Source organism: Centrocercus urophasianus, unplaced genomic scaffold (genome assembly GCF_019232065.1).
Source record: "Centrocercus urophasianus isolate 14NV4802_14NV808 unplaced genomic scaffold, USGS_Curo_1.0 seq_16, whole genome shotgun sequence".
Lineage (NCBI taxonomy): Eukaryota > Metazoa > Chordata > Aves > Galliformes > Phasianidae > Centrocercus > Centrocercus urophasianus.
Window position 1 is genome coordinate 7,454,282 of NW_024884711.1, and position 24,136 is coordinate 7,478,417.

Below are 24,136 nucleotides of genomic sequence, written 5' to 3' on the forward strand. Positions count from 1 at the left end.
AGCCCTCACCCTCACTGCGCTGCCCGGCGCGGCCCAGGCTGGCGGCGGCTCCTGAGGCGCGTTACCCCGCGCCCCGCTCTGCCCTGCCCTCCCGAGGGCGGAGAGCGGGGCGGACCCTCCCCCGGCCCCTCTCCCCCCTCTCCCCTTCCCCGGGGCCCGCAGCCCCGCTCGGCCCCGCGCCTCTCGCTCCGCACCCGCCGCCGCCGCCGGCCCCGGAGCGCTTTCCCGGCTGCACTCGGCGCCCGGAAGGGCGCGGGGCGGCAGCGCACACGGCGGGCGGAGGAAAGGAAGGGACCGGCCGGGACGGGACGGGCGGGTGCGGGGCCATGAACGGCTCGGCGAACCCGCTGGACAAGGAGGACCACCCGCTACAGCTGGGCGAGAGCTTCGAGCGGCGGCCCAAGGCCTTCTTCCACACCATCCGCTGTGAGCACCGCCCTCCTTTCTCCTCCCGCTTAGCCTGGCCGCGTCTTTCCTCCCGCCCCTCCTGCGGACGAGCCCCCTGCCTTCGGCCCCTTCCCGCCGGGCTGTGCTGGGCTGTGGGCAGAGCGATGCCCCGCCGCGCTCGGGGTCCCTCCCCCCTCTCGCCCCTCGCTCACTGCGGCTGTGCCTCCCCCGGCCCTTCCTTCTCCCTTCTCTCTGCGCCCGTTTCCCCCGTCAGCGTCCACCCCGTCCCACCCAGGGTCTCGGCAGGCAGTGGGGGTGAAGCTGGCGTGGTTGAATGCTGTCTGAAGTTTTCCTTGGATCCACCGTGAGTGGACGGTTTGCTGCTTGTGTTCCTTTATTCTTCTCCCTAATGGCACCGCGGGCCCGGCTCAAGGAGCCGCAGTTTGGATTTAAAGTTTGAATGGAGGTGGTTGCTGTCGTGGCACCACGACCCCTCCTCTAGTAATCTAGGTAGTAAGTCACTTTCTGGGGAAGCGGGGAGAAGTGACTCAGGCTCACACGGTGTTGCCATATATGTGGTAACTCTGAAGAGTAAGAGAAGTGTTGAGGCATGGTCTCCAGCATTAACAGTTTTAGAATAACAGGAACAATCTGCCATTAAGTCGACAGAGACCACTCCAACTTTTCTCACGTAACATTGGGAGCGTTTTGTTTCATGTTAAGGAGATGGTTTTGGAGAGGAAAGAGCTCACTGCATTCCTCTGCTGGAATTCTGTTGGCAAAAAATTGCTATTTCATGTCCTAATCATTCCCAGGGAACTGCTACTTCATCCTTGCAACCTACTGTGGGGAACCTGCTTTAGCAGGGAGTTGGGCTTGGTCATCTCCAGAGCTCCCTTCTGACCCCTAGGATTCTGTGATTCTGTAAACAGGCCCAGGGCTTAAAATAAGTAGTTAATCACCAGCAGTAAATGAGAATAATGCTGAAGTTGTATTTTGGTCGCTTTGTGATTGGGTGAGGAATTGGTACAATTAATAATAGAGGTTTTTGCTACGTGATGTGTAGTCCTGGGATTGCAGTCCCGTGGTTGTGATGCGTAATTTGGTGAGGTCTGAGCGAGAACTGAGGGAACAACTTTCTAGGTTGAGCTGTTCCTCAAGAAGATGATCAGCGCTTGAAGCAAAGCCATTTCCCCAAACAAAAGCTTCTGCCTGCTTAAATTTTGCGTGGTTCCTCCCTCTGATCATGCATAATTCCACCATGTTGAAGAATGCTGTACCATACGTTTGGTGTATGTAGCTGTTTACATATAGCACTGAATGCTTCTAGCCAGCTCTGCTGCACCAGCAAATCCCCATTTATAAATCAAAGATTTAAAATAGCCCGACCATCAAAGGAATGAGGATGCCGTCTGATAGTGGGCGAATTAAACCCAAGCTGTATCCAGATAGCAATGCAGTATATTTCTAGAATGTAAAGTGCTTTCATAATCAAGTTCTCCAGGGGTTGCAGAGCCAAGGCACTTCAGGCTACAACTGAAAGAGTGTGTTTTTTATTTCAGAAGAGCTTTTAATGTGCTGTATTTTTAGTCGATGACATTCAAGTGAGATCTCTTGATTTTCTTTTTCCTAATGGTTGATCTTGATGATCTGTCTGGGAACTGAGCATTATATCATCCCTGTAATCCTCTTCATGCAAACTGCAGTAAGAGGATTTTGCAAGCTGGATTTGTCTCTTCCTCCTTAAAATACTTTATTGTTTTCTGTGACGTTTATGAAATCCTGTACTGAAAAACTGGGTTTGGAAATGCATCTAAAAATATTTGACTTTTGGAAAAAGGATTGGGTTTTACAGCTGAAAAGGCATACGTGCACTCCATCTACAGCAAAACTAGCCGAGCATGCATGCCTAATGAGCTTTCTGAATGAAAGCAATTTGTTGTGTGTTTGCTTAGAGTAAGCGTATTTTACTTATACCTAAGAAAGGAGCATCATAGTGCTGTGTTTTTTCATTTAGTGACTGCGCCATTGAAACCCTTGATCCCTTTTTGGCAAAGACTGCAGCTCATCTACAGCTGTTTTGTTTTATTTAGCAAGCTTGCACATAAAGTAGGTGGGAAACAATAGCTAGAAATAGATTGCGCAGATGAATATGAAAGATGTGATTTGGTCTGGCAGTTAAGGCATGAGGATTAAGTCAAGTGTGCCTGATTCTGCTTGTTGTGCTGTCAAAGTGAAACTCAATTAGACATTAACGTCTCCTTAATGAGAATTTATTACAAGCTGTTTTCTTTCCCTGGCAAATGTGCTTTTCATAGTGCAATTGAAATTTAGTTTTTCTAAGATATTGATGTCTTAACTAATGCAGTAATTAAAAGTCTTGGTTGCAAATGTAACTGCACCTCTTGTATCCAGAGATGCTAGAATCGTATGGATGCCTGTTTAAAAGAAATACTTAGCTGTCTGATCTTATTTCATTTTGTCTAAATCCTCTGTCACAATGTTACAGGTTTTCATGGCTCATCAGCATGACAGAATTACAGAGTGGGAAATACTTTGAAGTTAAAATGTTCTTAGTTCAAATAAATATGCTAAACACAAACGCATTACTTGGGGGAGAAAGCATTCCATACAGTGTGGCAGAAATTATTGAAAGTGGGGCTTTGTTTAGAGCAGCAGCAGTGTCTGACCTCAGTTATGCTCTCCATTCTCCATCTACAGCAGTTTTGGCCTTGTGTGGAGCCTGGTGAAATAACACCAGCACCTTTTTTTTCCCATAGATGGGAGCTAAGTTGTCCTCTCAAGTGGGTGTTGCAAAGGCAAGATGTCTGTTAGTAGTCAAAAATATCAGTGAGGTTAAATGAGCTGGTCTCACTCAATTAGCCTTTGATATAGATGGAATCCTCAGGTTTGGAGGTGGCAGGAGCCTTAGAGTCCTGGTCTGGGACCTGATACTCCTATGGGATGCTTGATACAGTTTTACACCTGTGTGCAACATCAAACATCAGGAGGAGCCTGCTTTTGGTCTTTCAGACACAGTCTGGTAATTTACTTCCATTTTTGAAAGAGACTTTTACATCTTTTACCATCAGGTGGCAGGAGCTGTGAATATGAACAAGGTTATACTGGTGTACTGTTCCACCCCTGGTGCAAGCCACTGTGTATTTTAGCATTTCCTGTAGCCACAATGAATGTGTGGTGCCTTTTTGCCGAGGAGAATTCTAAAAGCTCCAAATTCTGAAGATTCCAAGAGTCATAATCACAATTGTTTTCCTCCCTAGATGATTTTAAGCCGGCATCGATTGATACGTCTTGTGAAGGCGAGATCCAAGTGGGTAAAGGAGATGATGTAACAATCACTTTGCCACATATTCCGGTAAGAATGCTGACTGTGGTATTGAATGTATCCCCATTATTTGCAATGTAATTGCAAATTTGCAATGTAATTCCGTTCTGCCCTGTATGTTATTTTTTACTTCAGACTCTTGTTGGAAGAGGTGGGCTCGGTGTTTGAGCAGCTGGAGTTACAGCACGTTATGCGAGGAGAGGACCGTGCAATTGAGTCTGTGCTAAGAGTCTTATTTGTAGGGCTTCATTTGGTTCTTTTGATTAGTTCCTTCTTACTGTTACTTGTATAAAAGGACAACGACTTCTTTTAGCTGAAGCTCTCTACCTGATTTCCTTCCATTTTTAGTGCTACAATGTAAGGAATAGAAGCGGAGTAACTGTGGGTTTAGTCAGGATGTGCTGTTCAGAAGCTGAAGCTGGGCCTGTAGCCTTGTTTATTTCCTACACGCACAGATAGCACAGATGGTACCCTGCCTCTAGCTTTATCAATGGGACAGGGGAGAGTTTTCTTGTGAGCAACAATGAAGTAGTTTCCCATCCACTTCCTCCTTAAATTATGCCATAAATATCTACTTGATGAGACTGATGGTCAAACAGTAATAAAACAAGTGTTAAAACTGTTTATAGATGTAGCTGTTTTGTCGTTGAAAGCTCTGTGGTTGCCTTACCAAAACAAAGCAAAAAAAAAAAAACCAAAAACACTTGCATGCTGGAACTGGATTTGTTTATTAGCTGAAAATAATGCTATGTGTCAAGCTAATAAACAAAATTCAGAGATACAGATAAGTTCGGTGATAGCAGGGCAACACTAATCACTTTGGAAGCCACATCTCAGATTCTTGTGGGACTGTTAATTCTAGCACATTGGTATTTTTAATCAGTAGCTGTTGGTACTGTGATAATACTGCTGGTGAATAAGGCTTTAAGCCTGCTTCCCCGCTCCTGCCTTTTATCTGGCTTTGGTCACGTTTGGAAGTTTGCCTGCTTTCGTTTGTGTATAGAAGTGGTGAGCGCAGTAGTGCTGTTTGGGAGCAGGCAACGATGTGATTAATAGCCATGGTATTTACTTTTGATTGTCTGGCAACTGTGCTGTTCATTCAGATTTTGTGTTGAACAACATTGCTTGTAATTCCCCTTTCCAAATCTTTCTTCTGATGAGTTTAATTTGATTGTATTCCTATGAGTGGCTTTCAGCTCACAGTGTGCTCCAGAGGGACGGGACCTAACTGCAGCCACTGAGTGTCTGTTGTTCCACAGAAGCACTGCTTATGCTCCTTAGAAACATGGAATATAATAAGAGGACTGAAAAATTCTGAGGTCATTTCACTCTGACAAACTTTACAGAATTTCTTGGTTCCTGCTTTGCTTCTGAGATTCTAGCTTGTTTTTTGAAATTGCCTGATCCCTGAGGATGTCTCTGTTTGATGATTTGTTCAATGGAGTTGGTTTCGTGTCCCTTGAGTGCTTGGGTAACTTGAAACACTATTTCTACTTGTGGATTTAGCAGCTTTCATGTTTGATAAACAGTCATGTTTGGAGAAATGAAGAATCTCTGTTCTCAAGCATGAGAGTTTAGCAAACAGCTCTGGTTATTTTACCTGCTTCATCTATCTTCTTCTGTGCTGTAATCAGCAGGATCTGGAAACCCTCTGTTAGGGATTACTTAGGTAGGGCTTAAATCTCTGCTCATTTTTCAGCCCAAATTAGAGTCTTTTGTGAGCTTAGAGGTCCCTGGTTCATAGAGTGGTGGGCAACAAACTTTGATCAGCTTTTGTTAAATTTGTTCTTTGTTTCCTAATTTATTGATCAACAGAGAACAGGCTTTGACTTTCAACTTGCTTTTTATTCCCTTAAATGTTATTTTCCTCGCTTAAATGTAGGAGTGATAAAAATGTAAAAGGCCTTTGAAGATGAGACTGTCATGAGACCTTGATGTTTTCTGAATCGTACCTGTACATCTTACAGTATCTTTGTTGGAAATGCTCCTTTCTCGCCCTTAATGTTCAGAAGCCATTTTAGATGGAAGCATATTCTATTTATTAGCAATGTTGGGAACAGGAATTTCATTCTGAATTGATAACATTTGATTGATTTGCTTTGCTACTCGGAATAAAATTTATTCCTGATTTTGTTTGCTTTCCTGCCATTAATGTGCAAAGATGTATATGAATAAACATTTGTAACATTTCTCTTGTACTGAATAGCTAGGTGTGTATTACAGTGAAATCTGAGGACTCGTAGCTGAGAACTTCTTTCAGTATGTCTTGCAATGTCCTGTTGTGATGCACATTAACGGCAGGAAAGCAAACAAATGTAAATAATGGCAACTATGGAGAAGGTGTTTCATCCCTGTTTAGGCACGTAGAATGATGAAAGGCATAATGTTGCTATGAGGAAGCTGGTTCTACTGCATTAACTGTATTTTTCCTTTTTCATGAAAGAGTATTTTCAGTAGGAACTAACTATTATCTGCTTAGCCCCCTAGTCAGAAGAAACACAATCATTTGCCTTAGTGTTTATAAACTTTTAGATAGGGAAATGTAACCAAACAAAAATGTGCTCTTTCTTTGATACCAGGGTTCAACTCCTCCAATGACTGTTTTTAAAGGAAATAAAAGGCCGTATCAGAAGGACTGTGTGCTTATTATCAATCATGACACTGGGGAGTATGTTCTGGAAAAACTCAGTAGCAACATTCAAGTCAAGAAAACAAGGTAAAGCTGGTGACTGGGCTGAGTTAATAGGATGAATTCTTGCTGAAGTTTCCTGCTCAGATGGTGTCTTTCAAACCTGAACTCGATTATCTTTTATTTTGGAATAATGTTTGCTTACTAAACCTTATCAGCTTTACACAGACGATTATCTTGCCTAAAAAAAAACAAAAGTAGCTGTTGGGAGCATAAATGCAAGAGTAAAGAATTTGTAAATTTTCCACCGCTGAAAGGACATAATTATAGTTTGCAGTGAAGCATCTCTGACGATTTGAAGTTTTTGAAGCTGGCTGAAAGATGGAATGTGTTTCAGGAATCTCTGGTTAGTTGAAACAGATGATGAAAATAGTAGGCTGTCAAAAGGATTGTTGTGCTTTATGGGCTTGTTCCCTACAGCTTCTGTGGGAGTCATGATACTTTAATAACATACTATTAAGGAGCAAGAAATGCTTATCACTGTATTGGATCAGTGGCACATTGAGTGGAGCAAAAGTCCAAAGCTTCAACTTGAAAGGGGAAAAAAAAAAAAAAAAAAAAAAAAGAAAACTGAAGAAATAATGGTTGTGGGGTTTTGCCTGGAATTGCCAAGGCCAGAAATCTCTGACCCAATATTCAGACTTGTGCAAATGCTACAAAGTGAACAGCTGGAACGTTTAGTAGTCTTGCTGTTCTGCAAGTGCCTGAAACCTTTGGATTCTGTTCTTTCAAAGCCAATGGAACACAGGATATTAAGATCTAAAAGCAGTTTCCTGAAGAAGCAGATCTTAAACAATTCTACAAGTATGTTATGTTTTTTTAAAGAAAAAAAACACTTCACTGCGCTGTCGAGCTTTTAGCTGCTACAAGTAATAGGAACGTGGGTTGCAGCTTATTAGGAATTGGATGGAAGTTTGCCAAAAACCACCTTGAGTTAAAAGTAAATGGATTGTAATGCTTCTCTGTGTCAGTAATGGTAACTCATCCATGTGTCACTCAAAGGCAAGATGTCTTGTCCACTGGATAGGAGTGCTTACAGATGAGATTTAGATTCCCAGCAATTTAAATTCTGCTGATAATTCCAGATGAAGCTTAAGGCAGAAAGGAGCCAAGGAGTACCAGGAGAGCTTGTGTTCACTATGCTGTTTAGGATACACTGAGTTTTGACTCTGTTAAGGTTTAAACATTTCAGCTTTTCTTAAGCAGAGGCAGGGGGAAAAAAAATTGGGGATCTATGTTTTGAGGAATGGTGATTTTTTTTTTTTTTTTTTATTTTATTTTTTTTTTTTTTTAAGTCCTTAAGTTTTTTATCTCAGAAGTGGCTTTTTTTTTTTTTTTCATGGCTACTTGGATTTTAACAACCTGTGGACAGTGTAGGAGCAGAGTTTTTAGTGTGAACATCGTGATTACATTCCTAGAGGAGAAACTGCATTTTGTCTACGCATGGTCTTCTGTAGTTCTAAGAGCATAATTAATACTGGAAATGGTCTTTTGCTTTTACCTTTCACATGAGGTAGTGAGCATGTCCCCGGATCTCCACTTCTACTCTAAATCGTAGAACGAATCATGAATCATAGAATGTTTTGGGTTGGAAGGGACCTTAAAGCCCACCTGCTGTGGGCAGGGCAGCCAGCCATCAGACCAGGCTGCCCAGGGCCCCGTCCAACCTGGCCTTGAGCACCTTCAGGGATGGGGCACCACAGCTTCTCGGACAGCTGTGCCTCGCTATCCTCTGAGTAAGAATGTCTCATAAATGTCTATGTAAAGTGTACTGCTGTCATACCTAAAGGCTGCATTTCAGTAAGGAGGAGGTGGCTCTGTGCCTAGTTTTTGTGGCTTCATCGGTGATTCACTGCAGCACACACATTCTTTAATTAGTGCTAAATGCAGTGGGTCAGATACCAGAAGATGTTTAGGTGAAGTCCCAGGAAGTTCCATATGGGCTAGTTTAACTTGTTTCTGTGTGGGAAGAGCTTACAGGCGCAAAGTGTCACATTACGGAGCTGGGACCCTCTTGAACCAAAACTGAGCTCTTATTATACACATAAACTGTTTCCATGCTGTGCTACGTAGAGACATATTCCCAAAGGCTTTGTTGCTGTGTGATAAATACACTCCATACTTTAACCTCACTGTAGTGTGACACAGAGGGACCTGAGTATGTTTTTTCTTCCAAGGGTATTGACTGTTCTACAGTCCGAATAACGCCATTGATTCAGAAAAGGAAATAACACCTGATTGGGATTGATCAGCTAAGCATGGCATTATCCTGTAGACAATTTCCCACTAAGGAAACATATTAAACTGTTTTTTTGTGTTTTTTTGGTGTTTTTTTTTTTTTTTTCTTTTAAGGGATGTGTAAGTGAATGAAAAATGAGAAATAAATGCTTTCCTGCAGTATTTATCAGCAAAACAGATTGCTCCAGTCAGGTTGACCTCTGAGAGAGTTCAGTTTGAGAATGTACAATTGCAAGTGAGAGAAACATTTATTTTGCTGTGGTAATGTTAAGCAGGATTTTGTTATGAATGATTTTTTTTCGTATGGTCGATTTAAACTAGTGTGGTTGCTGATGCTTTTCTAAAATTACAAATATTGATTGCTAAATGAAAACCTTTATTATTCTTCAGCTTGTGTGTCTCAGCAGTGTCAAATTCACCTGGGTTTGAAAATGCATTTTTTAAGGATGTTGCAGTAGGCATATTTGCTGCCGAAATCATGTGTTACATACAGAAACCTATCACTCACTGCTCAGCTTAATAAAACAACATAGAGTGCTGTTTAAAGGAAGTCACACATCATGCATTAGCACAAGGGTATTGAAAAAGCTGAACACAGATGCACAGTAGTGCTCAATGTCTCTGATTGTTGTTTCAGAGCAGAGGGCAGCAGTAAAATCCAAGCCCGAATAGAACAACAGTCTGCCCGAGCATCTCAACCTCCTCCACAGTTCAGAGCCCCAACCAAGCCAGCAACTGGACCTAAAACTTCTCCTTTGAAAGATAATCCTTCACCTGAGCCTCAACTGGATGACATTAAGAGAGGTAAAGAAGGGTGTGTGACTTCTGGGTTTGGATTGTTTTTCTTCTTTTTAATAAAAACTCTGACTTACAATGTATAAAAACGTGTTAGAATGTTCAGGGATTAGAGGCTGGTTCTTTACAATTGGTTTGTTGTCTTATATCTCATCTTAAAGGTGAATTATCTATTCTCTTCTGCCAGCATATAGCTATTTATACTGCAGTGTTTTCTGGTATGAGAGAGCTTCCTCCTTGTAAATAACTTTCTTTCTTCCAAACTATTTCTCTGATATGGAAAGACAACAAAAGAAGTGTGAATTCAGAAGGTAGAAGTTACTGCAGCTGAATGCTGGACGGGCTGAATGGGTGTTTTAGACAACAGCGACAGCTGCTGATCCAAGATGTAGTGAGGCAGTCAAGTAGCTTGGGGTTAACCCTGTGGAAAGCAAGGTCAGAACCATTTAGCAGGAAGGCTCAGTGACTGTGTCCTCATTACAGGAACTGGAGTCTGTGCCATGTCAAGCAGTGCTAGTAGGGGAAGGATGAAGGAGAGAACAAGCCAACCACTTCCAATACCATGGCTCCTCTGTAGCTTTTATCACACCTGCCATATAGTGCTGTACCTGCTCTTCAAGTGTCTTGAAGCACTTCAAGGGACTGTTGCCTCAACTGTGTCTCCTTCTTAGGCAATGTATTGTCTCAGTGTTTCACTGTGGGCTCACTTTCTTTGCCCAAGTCCTTCCTTTCATGCTGGAGTTATTTTGCTGCAGTTAATACTGTCAGAATGAGGAAGATCTTAAATTGAGATTTTTATTTGGTTCTCTTAGGTTACTTATCTGGCACCAGACACAATTACATTCTTTTTAAGGCTGTTCTTTCTCCTAGTGTTTTCTTTTTGGATCTCTTCCCTTATCCCATATAGCTACTTTTGCCTTTAGACTTAGCCTATGTTAATTTCCCAGTCTGTGTTGATTATTAGCGGGGCTTTTTTTTGTCTTTTCAGTTCTTGATAATCACTAAGTGACACTTTTACAGCTGAGCTGTCTGTGTGTCTGTATAGGTGCTGACTGGTTTCACTCTTTCACAGCAGTAATATTTTCAATACCTGGATGCTGGTCAGCAGACAGAATCGAAGTCTGAGAGTTTGTTAGCTACAGTTCCCTTAGCTGCATTGCCATTTTTATTTCCCGTGTAATAGGTAAGGAGAAAGCTATCAGGTTATATATCAATTTAAAAACTGAATCAGTTGTAAATTTTAAGTGTCTTTATATATAATGTATAATCAGATACTTAAAATAGGGGGGGGTGCTCTTCTGCATATACATGGCAATTTGTAAAGGTCATGTTTTTACAGCAGAACAATTACGTTTGTCTGTTGTGACATCTGTACTGCAAAAACTATTTTCTAGCAGTCTAAAAATATGTCACATCATTCAGAACTGTTATAGTTTTGGAGTTTTTTGCCACATGATTGTCTTCTGTTGGAAAGTACCTCCAAACAAATGATCTATTGAGTTTGGTTTCTAAAATCAAACTAAAGAACACCTGACTTGTACTAAAAGTAGAGTGTTGAATTGGTATTTCATAGAGAGAATCTTTAAAGGCTGAAAAGAAAGAGGGAAAATACCTGGGCAGTTTGCTTTCTGCTTTCACTATGTGCTCTTTCTATTTTTCTAAGCATTTCTCAACCTTTCAGCACTTACTATCACTTCCACCATTGATTATCTAGAGCATGCCTGTCCAACCTTTCAGTTTGCCTGGGCCGCATTGCATGAAGAGGAATTGTCTTGGGCTGCATATAAAATACACATATAACATAGTTAATATTATATAAGTGAAAAACTTCTTTTATTTTTATATATTTGTATTAAAACTAAAAAGGGCAACAGAAACATAAAACTAGTGGATTTTATAAAACTACCTTCATTTTGTGAAACTAATGCATCAGTGTCTGGTTTGATGACAGTGGTTGCAATTCTCAGTGAGTTCTCCATGTGTCCACCACAGATTTTTTTTATCTAATTTTACTCTTCCTGTGCTTCATCCTTGAAAATATTTGTTCACAAATGTACATACAGCCAAAAAGCAATGATGTGAACAAGGTGTGACTGTGAAGCAAGGGGTATTTCTCTCTGATCAGATAGAGCTTATGAAGGTTTAGAAAAGAGACATGATCAAATTTTGTCTTCAAGTTGAATGTCTGATTGTAATTCTATGCATTTAATTTGAAAATTCACCAGTTATATAATTCTGTTGGTTGAAAATGGAGTCACAAATACACACATACACACAAAGGTGTTTTTTTTGTTTTTTTTGTTTTTTTGCAATCTTGAAACCTATTTTCAACCTTTTATCAAAACAGAAAGCACAGCTGCATATTTTTCAGTGTTCTCAGGACTGTATTTAGCCAATATATCAAAATGCATAAAATTATTTGCCATTACTTGAGCTTGCCATAGTTTAAGTCTCATTTGGAATGCTACTGTGGTTTGAAACATAGAACAGATAAGCTGGTTTTCACCTTGAAGACACATGTCTAACTCATGAAAATGAGCAGCCAAATCCACACAAAAAAAAAAACCAAATCACCCAACTGTTTCATACTTTTTGTGAACTTTCTGAAACGTTGAAAATTACAAAACTTGTCAGCACTGCATGAGTATTGCGGGTATTTCTTCCAAAGAGAACATGTTAACTTATTAAATAACTTCGCAAAATAACACAAGCCCAACTTCACTAATAAAATAAGAAAACTTCCATGTCTGCTTAATAAAACACGTGTCTTCACAGGCACACACAGGGGTAGGTGGGTTAAAACATTGTTGTGGCCAATGACTGCATTATGCCAAGCAGCACAACACGTGTCATGTGCAACACATGCAGGTTTCAGTTCACCTGTGTGTGTGGTGGTGCAAAAGGCAGTCAGCCCTGCGCTGTGCCCTCTGCACTGTTCCACTATTCCCTGCTCAGTTTGTGTTTGAGCCTCGTGCAGTCGACTCATGAGAAGTATCTCTAAAAATCAAAGAAAAACATTAGAAGTTCACAATCTTATGGGGGCTCATTACTGGCTGCCCCAGGCTGTGTGCAGCCTGTAGGTTGGACACACCTGATGTAGAGCATCAGCATTACTAAACCATCTACTAATGAGAAAGTACTTGGCAAAGGTAGGGCTAAAGTGGCACCATTGTATAACAAAAACAATTAAGAGAACTTAAATGCAGAAGCTGTAAGATAGTCTCCAGTCCTTTGATGTGTATCTTTATGGACTTTTAAGCAGTGAAAAGATTGTGTTCTTTCCGTTCAAGCAGTGGCTTTTCCTGTGGTTGAATTAACTCTGGTGTATGAAACAACAAACGTAAAGATGAAATTCTATGCTTCTTCTCTAATGGACATAGCACAGAACTTAAAATCCTCACAGGAGGTCTTTGAAAACATTGCTGTGGCACTATGACTCTCCCTGCTCCCAGTATGCCCTATTCAAGGGTGTGGTAAGACACAGCCCTTGTGATGTTTAACAGTAGTTTTAAGCCAAGCCCAGTGTAGGTTTTTGCTTACCTCCACTACCCTCAGCTGTGCGTTCCTTCAACTCCCCATAAGAATGAGCTGACTTCCAGGTGACTTCGAGGTGACTTCCAGGTCAGTCAGTCCTTGCATCCATCCTTTTTTTGCCCTGTCCAAATAGCAGTGCTTGAGGACAGAGGCAGAACACATGGGAGTTAAACCAGTCCTTTGTGCAGGCAGAGAGGCCTTTGGGAGGCTGTCTGTAGGGTCCTGCACTAGAAGAGTCTTTTGCTGTGCAAGCTTTTATCTTGTCCTCCTGCATGAAAGGAGGAACAGAGAGGGTAAGAGCTTATTCTTTTGAATACATGGCTACTTATGATCAAAAATCATTAAGCAGTGAACATTTGCAAAAGTGCAACATGATAGCCATTTGTGTACATGAGATTACTGGCATTCATGAGGTGTATTTGACCATGGCAGAGATGTTTTAATTAATATTGACATAATTAAAGCACGCATTAACGAAAGAACCACATAAACGTATATCTGGTTTGGAAACTATAGATTCAATGCTTAAGAATCTGAGCAGGTATTATTTATTTAAAAGGCAGCTGTAGTCTTGTAAGTATTATGCCACAGAACATATTTGTCTCTCAAGGACTTCTCCACCAAAATTGTTGCACTTCACTGTGAAGTACTGCCTCTTCTAGCTGCCATCTCTGCATATTCAAAATGCCAAAATCAAGTTGATTTCTCTCCAGCTTGCATACCATTATTAACAGCAAGTATTCTGCTATGAACATACAGCCTTATTCTCCCTAATGCTGAGTGACATTATTTCCAAAAGCCTGTGGTAGTCTTGCAGCCCAAGGTTAGGGCTTTAGTTAAAAATCCTGCGTGGCCTATTTGTTTTGAATGAAGAGGCAAGAACCCTTAGCCACAATTACTGGAAGAGATTAGGGCCTTTGGTATAAAATACACACAGAAAAGAGCCCTGCTGAGAAAGGCTGTTGAATTATTTTTTTTTTATTTTAAAAACTGCATGGACTGTATAAAACAGTAAGCCATTTTCTTTTCCTGAAAGTAAACCTACAGCTGTAACATTCCAGATGCAAAAGATTCCCCTGGCAATCTCAGCCTTTTCAGATGATGTAGATTCAATTAAGGCAAATGTTCAAAAGTACACTGTGTGAAAAGCTTTCTTAAAGCTAGCTGCTGCACATCCTGACTCTTGTCATCTTTTAAGCCTTAAAGGCTCATCAGCATGAGGAGCTTGATCTTGAGGAGCAAAAAGTGGTCTAGGAAAGGTCTGATTTTTTTTCATTGTTCAGCTTAGTGTATAGGTACAGGTATGTACACACATAGCTATTTTAACTGGAGGCATTGCAAGGAAGCATTTAGCTGAGGCTTCCATACCCATAACTGCACTAAGCATGACAGGCAAATTGAAAAATATAGATTCTGACATTTTTAAAGCAGGCCATTTTTTCCTGCGAGATTTTGGAGTCATCGTTGGCTCAGCCACATTAGTGTAAACAATGACTTTTTTTCTCATCTTCCCAGAGAAAAGACGTTTAGAATTCTAGACTCAAGGAGCTAAGAGACAAGGCACCTGGAAGGAAGTAGAACAGCCTCTCTGAGGCAAATGTTGATTAGAAAATGGCGTTGAGCTGAGTTTCCATCCTTAACCACTGTCACTGATAACACACGTACCTTTGCAGTCCTTGCCCTTCATGGTGTTGGTGGTGTTATGATTTATCTGTGTGTGTACTTTACCTTACTGCTTCAGCCAAGATGTCATCCCTTTCCCTCCTTGTATCCAAAGCTCTCATATGGGATTTTCCAGGTCTCTTCCTTCCCAGCAGAAACCCCACAGTGCTGCTACTCATCTCTGTGTTAGCTAGGTTAATTTTATTTTCCCAACCACCAGCTTGCATCATTTCCCTCCTTCATTTCTCTCCTCACCTACCACACTGAGTTCAAACTCCTTGCTAAGACTTTTTGTTTTCCTTCTTTAGTCTCTGGACAGCACTTCCTGTTGCATCCTTTCCCTTTCAACACCCATTTCTCTTGGATTGCTTCACCATCCTTTTCTGATTCTTATTTTCCCACTGTTTTGTAAGCTGCTTTCTGGATTGGTATGTTCTTTCCACTTCTACATACCAAGACACTCCTTTTTGACCATAGACTCTACCTCAGTAAGTGCTGTAATTCTCACTCATCTTTCTACAGACCTATTTATTGAATCTTCTTGCTTTGTGGACTGCAGTCTGTATGTGGTTGTGCTTGCTACAATCCAGAATATTCTAGCAAAGTGTTAGCAACACTGTAACTTACAGCTAATGATTCTTATCCTTATTAAAAGTATGCGGAAATTTCATATTGTGAAGCTAGGAAAAAAATATTTAAAGGGAAAGTGCTTTTATTCCTGTTTACTTCTCCCCTATGTCTTTCTTAGCCTTGAACACAGAGAACATTTATCATTTGAAATATTAAATAAGGGTAGGTAAGAACACCGACTTAACAGCACTAATTTTTACATGTAGCAGATTCCAGCCATGAAATGCATTTGTAAAGCTTGTAAGACTCTGTTGGGAAGGACTGAGAAAGTCATTACAGTACAAATTAACAGCTTCTGTTGGCCTAATTGCATATTTTTTCCCCCCACTTCCAATGGTCTCTCATGCTACGTCTTAATGATGAAAAGGTAAATTTTGCCTGACATACTAATAAAGCACAAAAACCACAGTTGATCTAGTCGGGGATCTCACTTCAGGAAGTAGACTTGAGGAACAACCCCATTATCACTAAATACCCTGCTGGAGTTAGTAATACAGTTGTTCTCTTTCAATATGCCTTCCTTGTCTCTAATTCAATATAACTATAGCACTTGAAATTGAGCTCTGAACTTTGAAATTGAAAAGTAGCAGCTTCAGAACAGGCAACGGAAAAGTTAATTTCTGAAAGCAATACCTGCTGAGCTAGGGGAACTCCTGCCAGCAAATTATGTGGAGGCTGAAAACTTAGCTGTTACACTGAAGTGTTAAGCAGCCCAAGGAAAACTGATCTTATTAAAAAACAGAAGAGTTCCAGTTGTTCACATTTACTTGTGCGTGGTCTGAAGACAGTAAGAATTAAAACTGTGCCATTTTGACATGAAGGAGGGACTCGCTTTGTATGCTCTAGCTATGCCATATCAGGAAGATGTCCCTAGCTCAGGAGTTGTGCTTCATCTCAGTCTGAGTAACTCTCAAGACTGATCTAAGGTAAATTACTCCTCGTGTCAGTTCTCCATTTGTTGGGTAGGCATAATTGTGTTTATGTTGTCTCTTCTTTCATCCTTTTTTCTTTAGCCCTTAAGTTGTCCAGGACAAGCACTGAGTTCTTACCTTGTGGGTGTAGAACTGCTAGCACAATGAGAGCCTAAATTTTGATGGTTCCTTATACTTTGAATAACACGTGTGAATATTGTTCCTTCCTGGAAACCTTCCTACATGAAGTAAGTAGTTAGATACTCAGCTTTGTGCATAGATACAGGAAAAAAAAATATTCCTCTAACAGGGTTTGTAATTACAACACATTTAACAATGTGGAATGGTTTGTGACTTACCTTAAGGTCTGCATAGTAACTGGTTGGTCAGCCAGCACCAACTTTTGCTGATGAGGCTGTCATGCTATTCCACTATTTCTTTATGCTGGTAACCATAAAGTGAGGTGTGACTGACTTGAATAACTTCCCAGTTTCAGAGCAGTCCATTTTCCATGGCTACTCGTTTGCTCTATGGCACCACTGTCACTACTCTCCAGTGTGTGAAGGTTCTCATCTGTTCTTGCCTGTCCCACTGCTAAGTTACCTGATGTCATTTATCTGTTTCCTGAGTTTCTTTAAAATGAGCTGTGTGACTTTGTGCTGGAGCAGTTTCATACACTCTTAAGTCAAAGCAGCTTCTGTTGTGGTCATAAGCCTATGCTTTCTCTCTCTCTTTGCGTTTACCAGAAGCCTAAATGTCACTGACTTCTACCAGAATTTGGAATCCTGCACGTTTAAATGCTTTAAAAGAAAAAAAAAGAAAAAGGGCTGGCTTTTGGCCTGTAAGGCTCATTGAGAAAATGTGTTTAGTTTGTATTTAAAGCATAAAATCTTGTGGGAAAATAATGAAGCAGGAAGTGTTTTCGTAAGTGTAAAGTTTATAAGTAATAATAACAGAAATGAAGGTTTTGTGGCACTAAACTTTGCTGTTCTTCTGATTCAGCTGCAACAACTGGGTTGAAAAAATGTTGGGATGGTTTGTTTCTTCTTTCCTGATTCTCTCTTTTTCATATGAGCTATTTTGATGTTATAAATTGTACTTGACTAAACTATTGCATTTTCGTATTCTTTTCCCAAATTCCATGAGGCTTATTCGTGGTTCCAACCAGATCAGTGTCCTTTTATTTCAGAGCTGAGAGCGGAGGTTGAAATTATTGAGCAGATGAGTAGCAGCAGTGGAAGCAGCTCATCGGACTCAGAAAGCTCATCTGGAAGCGAAGATGAAAGCTCCAGCAGTGAGGGCGAAGAGCTAGCACATGTTTCCCCTTCCCAGCCACCTCACCAGCAGTATAACAATAGGAATGCTGTTGCTAACGGCACCAGCAGGACACAAGGAAGCAATCAGCTCATGAGCACGCTCCGTAAGTAAAGCTTCTGTCTTATTACTCTGGAAAGCTGCTTGAGACAGTTATCTAGCATGTTAAGCTAGCTCCATGAAGTACAGTTTGCCCAATAGTAATCCCAAAGAGGTGCAATGGCTGAAGTATGTGGACAGGTGTTTTGGTTTTTTTTAAAAGAAGGCTGAGATGTATCTGAAGCTGTGGAGATTGCTTCAGTCTGGTCTGAAACCTGTGGGCATTGGCATGGTGACCCCTGTTGACCATGCTGAGTCTCGATTCAGGCCTCCAAGTAGAAAGAGTGAACAGCAGAACATTAGTGCAGGTGGACATGGTGCACTGGAGGGTAAGAATTACTGCAATGTGAAAACATGGATTAGGCTTTACGCTGGATCAGGTTCAGTGGACTTAAAATACTGCATTTATAAGAAACCATAACTTATTTATCATAATTTATTTTAAATTTCTCCTGAGGCATGTTTGAGTGCATCTCTTGCAATCCACAACAAGGGAACCAGTAGAGTTCAAATGCAGATAAATGTAGGGTTTCCAGCTTCAGGACAAGTTTAGGTATTATACAGATGATACTGAAAAGGCTTGCTGGTAAACTGGCAAAGGCAGACAGTGTTCCTGACAGTAGCGAATGCCTGAGGTAACACTTGGGTGAAATCCAAAGTTCAGCAAAGTCAGCAGGACTCCTTCCATGTCCCTGTTTCTGTTGGTGAGCTGCTTCTTCCCTGCTTCTTTTGGGCTGCAATACTGCAGAGGTTACTCCAGAAATCTCTGACCCATGTAGGATTTGGGAGCTGTTGAGGCAGCTCCTCTTTTTTGTGCAGTGATTTCTGCCCTGATTAATATTGAGTATTCAAGTCACTGGTGACCGTAACTCAAATTTCCCCAAAAGAGGGAAAGAGATGAAGAAATCCAGGGTGTAGCTGTTGCAGGGCTGCTCTGCAGAGGACTTGTGTTTGGGACAGCATCTTGGAAGAGCACCCCTAGGGCTGGGTTCAGTAACCAGATCTCAAGCGTGATTATTGCACGCTTTTACCCCATCCACTTCCCCAGGTTACAAGTGCTCTGCAAGACAGGCTCTAAGACTGTCGCTTTGATCCACTTCCAGTCCTTCCTGTGTTGGATCTCTGCTCTTTGGAGGGCTGCCCTTGGCCTTCCTTAACCTTCATGTCCTGTATCAGCTGATTTCAGCCAGTAGCTTTGAGTTGCAATGGCTCTAACATTTCTGGCTTACTGACATGTGGAGACCTTACGTTGGTTACCCATTCTGCCTTAAAACAACAAAGTCTATTTTAATAAGGCCAAGAAAGCCAGTGAGTTCCTCAATGCCTTGTCCCAGAGCTGTATAGAGGAGCTTGGTGGGTGGATGCTGTGGGATGCCTTCTGCAGCTGCTAGCAAAGGGAGTGCTGTCCTCCCACTGGGGAGCAGATTACGTGGCTGCGTCGGACCTGGATCAGGGTGTGTATGAGCCCTGTGCAGTTCTTAATGCTCTTGGGCATGGTGAACAACTCCCTTAAACAGAGATGACATTTGCATTCAGTTATTATGCTTATTTTTATCTTGTAGTGTACATGTGGCTGTACTTTGGTTTGATTGCAATTAAATGTGCCTACCCACTTCTTGTGTTTTGTTGTTTTTGTTTCCCATAGGAAATGACTTGCAGTTGAGTGAATCTGGGAGTGACAGTGATGACTAGAAGCTGAGCTTTTCCTGCTTCTCTTACATATACATGAAGAACTAAATTACCTTGAAGTGATCATATTGCTTACAAAGAGGATCTGGCACAGGAATACTTCCACATGTTGAATTTTAATAGAAGGAATGTGTAACTTTGTAAAATATCAGATGTTGAGGGCTGTTTTACTTTGCAAATTGAGTGTATATTTTGTGTATATTCTTATTCTTTAAAAGCTTTACATAGGTGTGTACAGTGGGGAAGCCAGTATATGCCCCTGTGTTCTTATCTGTTCATTATTTGTAAGCTTAACATATAACTTCATCATGTCATCCGAAAATTTCTTATTTGTAGGAGATACTCAGTCCATAGTGGAAGGTATTCAGCCCATTGTGTCTTTGTTGGGGGGCTTTTGTAATATAGGGTGAATGCGTGCCAACAATGAGTTAAAAAAAACAACAACAACAACCATGCAGAACCTAGAGTGTGCACTGAAGTGGGACTGTTATAAATTAAGCATCAACACTAAGTTGATTTATTTGATTTGGGACTTTTCTAATGTGTTTTTACTGCTATTTATGATTGATTTAAAGGACATATTTTTCAATAGTTGGAAAGGATAAATCATAAAACCATGTTTGTCACAAACCTTGCTGCACCAGTGCCTTATAAGCAGGTCTTTAAATGGAGCTTCCTGCCACCTCACATAGGGAGCAATACTGAAACCTCTTCAGATTGCTTTTACAAAGAAGAGCTATATTTCACATACAGGTCAGCTGTGCTCTGAGGGCAGCTACTCTAGCATGATATAGGATATACGTCAGTCACCTGAGCACATCCAAGTAAGATCCAGATCAGCATTTTCTCATGCAAATAAAGCACCTAATTTAATTCAGACATTTAGTCCTAGAAATACGTAGGAGCATGATTGCCAGTGAAATTGCAGTGTCACAAATAGGAGATAATGGACTTGCTGAAATGGTAAGACCCAGAGCCTTGTTTGCAGTTTCCTAAAGGATGCAGAAAGAGGAGACGACGAAGCAACTGTGAAACAGCACGAGCCTTTCTCCCACCACAGCTTCCAGGTAGACTTTAGTCCATACTATTTGTTGGATGTGATCTCTGTGCTTGGCAGAATTACACAGAGCAAGAAATGTTTGTTTACCATGAAATTCACCCCTGTTTAAGGGGGCTTAAAGGGTGCTCAGCTGGATTATCATTAACTTCTTGCTCTGATGGAAATGAGTTCCAGGGCAGCCTCTTAATCTTGAGCACAAGGCTAACTTTTTAAACCCCAAATTCAATTGATGTAGGCTGAGTGACACTGCAGTTGTGGTGTAATCCAGTTGGAATTAAACTGGATTGGATGCCTCTCCATTCTTTAATGTCTGCTTTGCACTGCTTTTGTCTGATAGTTTGTGTTGTAACTCCTGTTTGTTTACCGAGCTCTTTCCTTTTTTTTTAAGGTATCGAAGAGCAGGGTGTCATTGGAAGGGAGATTTTATTAAATGGTTTATTTTTTTGCATTCGATACATATTTAGGCATATTTTTGCATTACTGTACATAACGTTTAAAAATAATTGTTTTTTTTAAAGTGTTTTATGATGTGGGTACATATTTTAACATACAATTATGAAATATACTTGATGTAAAGCCACAGCTGATGTGATTTGTTTGGGGTTTTTGTTTTTGTTTTTTCTCCTATTCTTCTTCTGTGAGTAAATGTGCTCACAGTATTACTGCTTGTGCTTAAAAGAAAAGCAGCAGTGAGACATTTTCTTTGCCTCATTCATTGGCTGCACATACACTCTAAAATCCAGGACACGTCATAGGAAGTTTACTAATTATGTATGAATAAAATACGTGGAACTTAAGAGGATAAGACAACAGCGGGCTGCACTGATTTGAATCACCACTTCAACTGTGGTTTAAATCAGCAAGCAGGAAAGCTTTATTTGCAGTCAGTTTCTGCCTTGCTTTGTGTTTGTACTCAAGGTCATGGTTTATGGTTGCCTCCCATTTCCTCCCCTCCAACCACAGCAGCATATTTCCATACCGATGCCGATCGCTGCTACATTTCAGCCACCCTTTGTGTCCCCTGGAGGTGTGTTGTGTCAGGATTGCAGCTTGTGAGCATTTCAGCTCCCAGGCTGCGACAAACGGCTCCCATTGGGCTGGCGAGAAACATGGCGGCCCACAGCTTGGTCATGGCTGTAGGGCAGTCCCTGCCTGCGTGGGACCGGCCTGTCCCCTCCCTCCCACTATCACAAGTGGCTCCAGGCATCTCCTCCCTGAGAAGTTTTCTAGAATGTACCCTACCCACAGGTACGTGGTGTGTCTGATGGAGGTCAGCCCTGTGGAAACATTGGTGGGCAGCTCGTAGGGCAGAGAAGCCAGCCACCCCCTCGTTATGTGTCCTTTAATGAACGTCAGTGTTAAAGCTATTGCCAGCCTGATGTTTTGATGGGGCTCCCAAAGTTTGAAGTCTTGTATGCTGAGGAGCCCTAAATGTTACTTCTCTGTTGTTGGTGATTTGCAGCAAGTTCTGTTCGGATGGAAATGGGAATTGAAGTAACTTGCAGAAAAGCAGTTATTTAGAACTCTTTGAGTTAGTTGACTGGGGATATATTTAACAGGCTAGAGAAATAAATGGGCTAAAATACTTTTTGATGAAACCTCTTAATGGAGCAAAGTGTTCCAGATGGTTCTATCTTAGCACTAGCAGGTCTTAGCACCTTAGGCTAATTTTTTACTCGTAAACACTTTTATATGACAATTAGTTTCAATGCGAAAAAACAATGCGTATGGAATGCAATTATCAGAATGAATTGAATCAAAGCAAACACTTCTTCACGTTCATGGGAGAGCTGCCCACTGCCTTTGGTGAGGTCAGCATTAGTCTCTGATGGTTTCTTCCGTTCAGTGTCTTCCACCACTGCAGTGCTTTGACTTGCCTTAAGACTTCACCAGCAAACAGGGCCTGCTCATGACTTTTCCCTTAACTAGAATTGTTTTAGTACTGATAGTCAATAATGATTTAAATTGTAATTTATGACAATCTCCTTGAATCCATACGGTTACTTTTTCATTTCTTTAATGCAAATATAAAAGATTGGCTTGTTGAGAAGAACTAATAGGGGAGTCATAGTATTCTTGAGCGTTGCTCAGAATAACTCAGAGGGGTGATGCTCCAATTTTGAGGCATTGTGCCGAGACTGATCTTCACAATTTGCATTTTTACAGACTAGCCATGTGCCTGCTTGTGGTTATGTATAAAATCAGTTTGCTGGGCAAAGCTTTATAGTCTTCTTTCCTCCTTCAAAGTCTATTTACGTGAATAAAAATGAAGTTCAACAATCCATGCATGTATTTCTTTATTTTTTAATTTGCAAACTAAGAGAAATGAAGCCTGGAATTGGATGTAATGGAGAGTACTTATTATCAGTAATCGCCTGATTTTCTCAGGTAACAATGAGTGGTGATGTGTTAAATTCACTTGGTTGTTCAGAGGTTTTTATTACCCTTGTATCCGCAGTCCGTAGATAGGAAAGGAAAATAAAAGTAGTGTCGAAACGAAAGCTAAGATGTTGGGGAATCATTGGGACAAACGAGTAAATCTGAAGTGGTTGAATGTCAGCGTACTTTGTACACACAAATCCTGTCCTGAGGAGATAAGCTGACTGAACCCAGCTCTGGCTTCTATGAGAAGGGCAGACATCAGGAGGTAGCTTTCTACAGTGAGGCTGATGGTGCACTGGCACGGGTTGCCCAGAGAGGAGGTGGGTGCCCCGTTCCTGGAGACACCCAAGGTCGGTCTGATGGGCTCTGAGCACCTGGTGGGGCTGTAGGTGTCCCTGTTCAGCTGGACTAGGTGTCTTTAAGGACCATCCAATACTATTGATTCCATGTGAGGGGAAAGGCCCTTGAGCTCCTCCTACTACTCTGAGGGTGTTCTCTCACTGAGCCTTGGCCTGCGCTAGCTGCATGCATTTAGCATCACTATTATAAGTAAAATTCACCATAAGTATTGGAGGCCACTTAAAAACGTCTTGCTAAAGGGATGTGACCAAGAGTTTTGGTGAGACAGTTGATGCTGCTGTTTCATTTAGTACTGCCAGTGGGTTTTGTGTGCCCACACGTGACATTTTGGCCTTTTGAGGGTGGGAGCAGGGGCCAGAACAAGGCTGACTTCTTTTTTCTGTGTGCTGTTGGACTGCAGTTGGACCATGTGTTTTAAAACCATTGCTGACTAAATAAATCAGACAAATTATGGGACTTCTTGGCAGGAATCCTGTATATTTGGCTTGAAATCTCATCGAATCTGTAAATTCTGGTACATCTTCTGGTGTCATACAGCAAAATGCACCCGATGGACTGTACTTTTTGCACTTAAAGTCTTTGGCCAAAGTACTGCCAAATCAGTGCATTGCTGTACCATAAACACCAAGGGCAATGGCTGAAACTTCCTTAAACACAGCAAAAAAGATGCACTCTTCCAGTTTAGTGTGCGGGTTAGAAATGTTCAGATTTTCTTTTGTATAAACAAGGCTGTGATTCCAGCTACTTTAACAACACTTGAAACTTTCTAAACAACTGCTGAAAACTGGCTTTCTAAGTCACAGATGTGTCATATTTTCAAAAGTAACCATGTCTGACTTCCAAGGAGACCGTACTGACAACCTAGAGCAAATACATTTGCAACTGACTGTTGCAGCCTGCCAGCAGGAGAAGGGTCTTACCGCGTGGTATCAGCTTTGGGATTAGCTCTGAGAAGCCTGGATCTTCTGGCCTCATGCTCCATTTGTGAGTCCATGGGTGTCATCTGAAGAGAGCAGGTTAGGAAAATGTTGACACTCAGA

The 24,136-nt window shown here is 41.4% G+C and overlaps 1 protein-coding gene across 1 annotated transcript; it reads left to right on the plus strand.

The window, feature by feature from the left end:
• The first annotated feature begins 303 nt into the window (after positions 1-303).
• EAF1 (ELL associated factor 1) lies at positions 304-22,634 on the plus strand. Its single transcript, XM_042817365.1, has 6 exons — positions 304-426; positions 3,669-3,763; positions 6,313-6,449; positions 9,298-9,464; positions 17,382-17,612; positions 19,251-22,634. The coding sequence occupies exons 1-6, from the start codon at positions 327-329 to the stop codon at positions 19,295-19,297; spliced, it is 777 nt and encodes a 258-aa protein (XP_042673299.1). The 5' UTR covers positions 304-326; the 3' UTR covers positions 19,298-22,634.
• The last annotated feature ends 1,502 nt before the right edge of the window (positions 22,635-24,136 follow it).

Coding starts and splice junctions, on each gene's coding strand:
- EAF1 (XM_042817365.1), top strand. CDS start 327: ATGAACGGCTCGGCGAACCCGCTGGACAAGGAGGACCACCCGCTACAG. Junction 427..3,668: donor CTTCTTCCACACCATCCGCT/GTGAGCACCGCC, acceptor TTTCCTCCCTAG/ATGATTTTAAGCCGGCATCG. Junction 17,613..19,250: donor TCAGCTCATGAGCACGCTCC/GTAAGTAAAGCT, acceptor TGTTTCCCATAG/GAAATGACTTGCAGTTGAGT.